Source organism: Volvox carteri (genome assembly GCF_000143455.1).
Source record: "Volvox carteri f. nagariensis unplaced genomic scaffold VOLCAscaffold_5, whole genome shotgun sequence".
NCBI lineage: Eukaryota > Viridiplantae > Chlorophyta > Chlorophyceae > Chlamydomonadales > Volvocaceae > Volvox > Volvox carteri.
Window position 1 is genome coordinate 363381 of NW_003307548.1, and position 5025 is coordinate 368405.

Below are 5025 nucleotides of genomic sequence, written 5' to 3' on the forward strand. Positions count from 1 at the left end.
GGTGCGGGGTAGTAGTTCCTCCCCTCCCCCCCTCACCCCGCCACCCCTCTTGCCCTGGTAGCAGCTTCACTCGTTCGTGGTTAGTCTTTCCCGCCCCTCCCCTTCCCTTCCCGCCCCAGATGTTATCCAGCTCCTTATCGCGGGTGATGCTGGTGGCTATGGAGGTGAGCACCGGTGGGGGCTGCAGGTTGTATTGCTACTGCTGCTACTACTGCTACTGTTGCTACTGTTGCCACTGCTACTACTGCTACTGTTGCTACTGTTGCCACTGCTACTACTGCTACTGTTGCTACTGCTGTTATCATTGCTGCTGCTACTGTTCTGCTACTGCTGCTGCTGCTACTGGTCCCAGGTAGCTGTTGAGCTGGCTGCCGCTCTGTCCGACAGCTCCCCTCAGCTGCAGTGGCTGCGGTACGCGGGCCCCGCCGGCCTGGCCGTGTGGGAGGAGGTGGCGCTGCAGGGGGAGGCGGTGAGGCGGTTCATATTGGACCGGGTTATTGAGGCGCCCGACAGATTTCAGGTGGGGGGAGGGGGGAGGGGGAGGGGGGGGGGAAGGGGTTAAAGGGGGAAGAGGGAAAAGGGAAAAGGGGTTAAAGGGGGGGGAGAGAGGTGTTTCGCCCTTCACTAGTGATTAAAGATTCGAATCACTTCATGCGAAAATCATAATGAGCATCCTTTTGAAATACGATATCGATGTATACTCGCCATTGGCGTTGCCTCAAAGATTTGCTGTACTTTTGATAGCTGTGAATGGGCAGCTGGGGTGTCTAGCTGCCCGCTGCCTAAATTTAAAGGATGCAGCTGCACAGCAGCTGCGGCTGGGAAAAGCGCTAGTTATCCAGCCACCAAACGGCCTTCCGACAGTCTGACTGCCACCTTATAAATGATTCTAACAACATGGTGAGATGGACGTCCTGCGAATGAAGAGCGGTTGCGACAGCAGGCGGGGAGGCGGGCAAGAGGAGGCGGATTGCAAGGTTCCCGGTAATAGCCCCCACTCAACAACACATCACCTCCCACACGCTCCGAGTTCTGACCCCCCCCACCCCCCTACCCCTGGGGCCCCCCCACCCCCCTACCCCTGGGGCCCCCCCACCCCCCTACCCCTGGGGCCCCCCACCCCCCTACCCCTGGGGCCCCCCACCCCCCTACCCCTGGGGCCCCCCCAGGCGACTCAGAGCCACCGAGCCGCCCTAGCGCTGCTACGCCAGCAGGTGGCGTTCGTTCGCTCCATGTTGAAGAGCGGGCTGGTGGACGGCGACGAGGCGGAGGCGCTGATGGAGCCTGTGGAGAGGCGGATCTGGAGGCTGGAGGCGCGGGGGCCCAGGTGACCGGGGGACAGGGGGGGTCGCGGGGAGGGCAGCGCTGCATGTAAGCATGTATGTATCTAAAACCCTAAGAATCCTTAAAGCGTGAATCTGTATGTACGTCTGTATGTACAATATGCATGTGTGTAATCCACGCACAATCCGTTTCCAACTCCCAAAGCCCGTAAGCCCCGTGTCCCCCTCAACCCAGCTATGTATATCTGTCTTTCCTTGTTCCCCTCCGCCGCCTTCGTCCACATCTTCCCTCTGTCTCAACCCCTTTCGTGATGTTGGTGAAGCTCAGGTGGCAGCAGCCCACCCTCGGTCAGGTTCTGGCCAGCTGCGCGCTGCTGCGGGGTCTGCCGCCTGCCGTACTGGACTGGCTGCGGGCGGAGGGGGACCTGTGGGCCCCCGCCCGGGGCGCGGACCTGACCCCCCTGCTGGCTAACGGGGGGATATTCATAGTGGTCATGGGGACTGTCCGGGTGGGTGGGTCTCCGGGGGCTGGGGTGTGTGTGTGTATGTATGTACGTGTGTGTTTGTATGTACGTGTGTGTCTGTATGTACGTGTGTGTCTGTATGTACGTGTGTGTCTGTATGTACGTGTGTGTATGTATGTACGTATGTGTATGTATGTATGTACGTATGTGTATGTATGTATGTATGTATGTACGTGTGTGTATGTGTGCAGGGGAGGATGTAGCAGAGGTGAGGTGGAGTTCAAGTGGGTTACAAGGGGTGGGAATCTGTTAGTGGAAAGGAAAGGGGGAGGGGGCGGGAGATAGTGTGTCTGATGATGAAGGAGAATAAACAGCGAGAAGGCCGCACACACACACACACACACGCACACACGCACAAAGAGAGAAGCCACGCAGCTCGAGCTGCCTACTCCGTTTTCAAATTTGTTTCCCACTCCGTTTTGAGCACAGGCGTACAGTTACGCTGGCAAACATCACAACAAATAACACCCATAATCAATCCCACCCGCACCCCACACCCCCACACCCCCACACCCACATATACGCAGGTCTCGCTCCTGCCGGCAGCACACGAACCCGGCCATCACCCCCATCCCCACCATCACCCCCACCTCCCTTCCGACAGCCACCCCGCCGCCGCCTCACGCCCCAACGTCACCGGCCCCAGCCTCCCTCCGCCTCCTCAGGGGCCTCCCACCTCCGCAACCGAGCATCCCCACACCACCACCTCCGCAACCGCACACAGCCCCCTAACATCCACTCCCCAGTTCTATGTGGGTGTGGGCGGTGTCGTGGGTATGAGTACGGCACTACTGGGCCGGAACGTGCCGGGTATGGCAGTGGCGGCGGCGGTGGCGGAGGGGAACACCCTGGGCAAGGGCCCGGTGGTGTTTGCGCTGCCGCCGGCGGCGGTGGCGACTGTACGAGCGCGGGCTGCTGCGGGCTGGGAGCCCTTCCAGCTACTCCTACTCAACATGTACCGGTGGGTGCTGATGCAAGGGGGGGAGGGGGGAGGGGGCGGGGGGGAGGGGGGAGGGGGCAGGGGGGAGGGGGAGGGGGAAGGGGTGTGATAGGGTGATGGAGGGGGAGGGGACGGGCCCCCGCTCTAACCCCCGCAAGCTGTCGGAGAAAAGGCTCATAAATTGGTTGCTACCTTACCCTGGGGGAATTCGGGGTTTGGGGCTGATTTTAGGTTTGGTTTTAGCGGTTTTTAGGTTTTTTCAAATGGCATGGAGGTCCGATCCCCCTCTCTTGGCCTTCTAATTTTCGTTTATCTTCCTCCCCCCCCTCCACATCACCATCACCATCATCACCATCATCACCATCACCATCATCACCATCATCACCATCATCACCATCATCACCATCACCATCATCACCATCACCATCATCAGCATCAGCATCATCAGCATCATCATCATCATCATCACCATCATCACCATCACCATCATCATCATCACCATCATCTAGTTATGTCCTCCTCCTCCTCGACCCATGCTTCCCCCTAACCGCCATCCTGTGCCCCCCCCCCGCCGGCTCCAGCCTGGTGGGCGGCCACGTGCTGGAGCGGCAGCGCACCCCTCTGGTGACCCACATCGCGGCACTGCTGACGGGGGTGGTGGCTCATGCGGCCCGGGGGGGCGGCGGGAGGGGCAGGGCGGCGCGGCTGAGAGAGCTGCTGGTGGGGCAGCCGCAGGGGGGGGAGTCGCCGGACAGGTGCGCTTTAGGGGTTTACTCAGGGTTTTACTTAAGGTTTTAGGGCGGTAGAGGAAGGGGCAGCCGAAGGGATCTGTTACGGTGGCGGGAGAAGGGTAAAGCCGTTTACGGCGGGAATGGGCGGAGGGGCGGTGCCGACTGGGGGAGAGGATTTGAAGGGGGGATGTTAGTGGTGGGCTGCATGTGTCTGGCCGGTGTAGGAGGAGAAGAGGAAGGGGCGTGGCGATTTACGTAGAAATGGGAGGCATCACATGAAGAGCCGCACTATGCGCCCTAATTGGCAGAGTGCATGGAAGCAAACGAACGAACTACAGGCAGCGTGTGGATGTGCATATGTATGTACGTATGTATTTGTCTGTGTCTGCATGTTTGGTTGGAGAGTGGGAGATCGACGCCGTATTCCGGGCCACGTCATGCGGGATCTGCCAGTTTCCTTGGTGTTGCCTCTTCCCCCCTTTCGAGCCGGCAGGCCAGGTGAAGCTCCACTGAACCTCCTCTACTCGTACGTGTATGTACGTACATACGTACGTACGTACGTACCTCGCCACTACCACTGAACATCAGCCCCCATGACTTCCCCCCTTCCGCCGCAGGATGAAAGCCCCGACAACCGTCGCAACGACAAGCCTGCGCCGAAAACAAAAGGCCGTACTGGACGAGGTGTACGACGCTCCAGCTGCGGGATTGATGACGTGTAATAACCCCGGACCGGGGGGAGGTGCCGTACCTGCCGATGAGGACGAGCTGAGTCGGGCTGACGTGGAGGGCGAGGAGGCCGCCGGGTCGGAGGGATCGGACGACACCGGCAGTGGGGACGGCAGCAGTAGCAGTAGCAGCAGTAGCGGCAGCAGCGCTGGCGCATCTAGCCGGGTTGCGGCGGCGCTGGCGGAGGACGAGCAGCTCAGCCGCAGGTACGGGACACACATGGTACGACGCACATTTACAAGCGAATGCGGGAATTAATAATAATCAAACAAATCAAATTTTCCATGTTACCAATGTACGGCTCTCCATGAGCTCCAAACTATCTGAGCATGCGTGTGATACTAGGGGCTCAGAGCCTAGTTGTAGATTTTCACCCAGGGGTGAGTTATTACTTGAAGGAAGTGAGCTTCCACCCTCTGCGTACGACCGTCCGTGCGCCATTGCCCTCCCCCTGCCCTCCCCCCACCCCCCTGGATCGGTCAGGTGTCTGGAGCGGGCCGCGGTGATCGTGGAGGGTGTCCGTCAGGGCATCAAGGCCGCCTCCCTGCGGGTGCTGCGGCCGGGGCAGTCCCTCAGCCAGCGCTCCACACTGGTGCTGCTAAACGGCACACTGCTGCAACACCACCACCAGCTGCACCACCCGCCGGGGGACAACAACAACAACGACAACAATAACAACAGCCATCCCGCCAAGGCAAACACCAAGGCAGGGCCGCGAGCCAGCGGTCGCCAGCAGCAGCCGTCACCCAACCGCCGCCTCCAAAACCCCACACTGCCGCTCAGACGCGGTGCGGGCTCTACCGCCCCAGCTACTGCTA

General features: G+C 60.3%; 1 protein-coding gene across 1 annotated transcript in view; it reads left to right on the forward strand.

Annotated features, from left to right (window-relative positions):
* VOLCADRAFT_87299 (uncharacterized protein) overlaps positions 1-5025 on the forward strand; it is a gene marked incomplete at both ends in the record, with an annotated part of 35137 nt that overhangs the window by 19925 nt on the left and 10187 nt on the right. The window contains 8 exons of the mRNA XM_002947009.1: positions 120-174; positions 388-520; positions 1170-1327; positions 1612-1792; positions 2473-2768; positions 3329-3502; positions 4096-4284; positions 4691-4995. Coding sequence (XP_002947055.1) covers positions 120-174; positions 388-520; positions 1170-1327; positions 1612-1792; positions 2473-2768; positions 3329-3502; positions 4096-4284; positions 4691-4995 — 1491 coding nt within the window. The remainder of the gene's footprint in view (positions 1-119; positions 175-387; positions 521-1169; positions 1328-1611; positions 1793-2472; positions 2769-3328; positions 3503-4095; positions 4285-4690; positions 4996-5025) is intronic.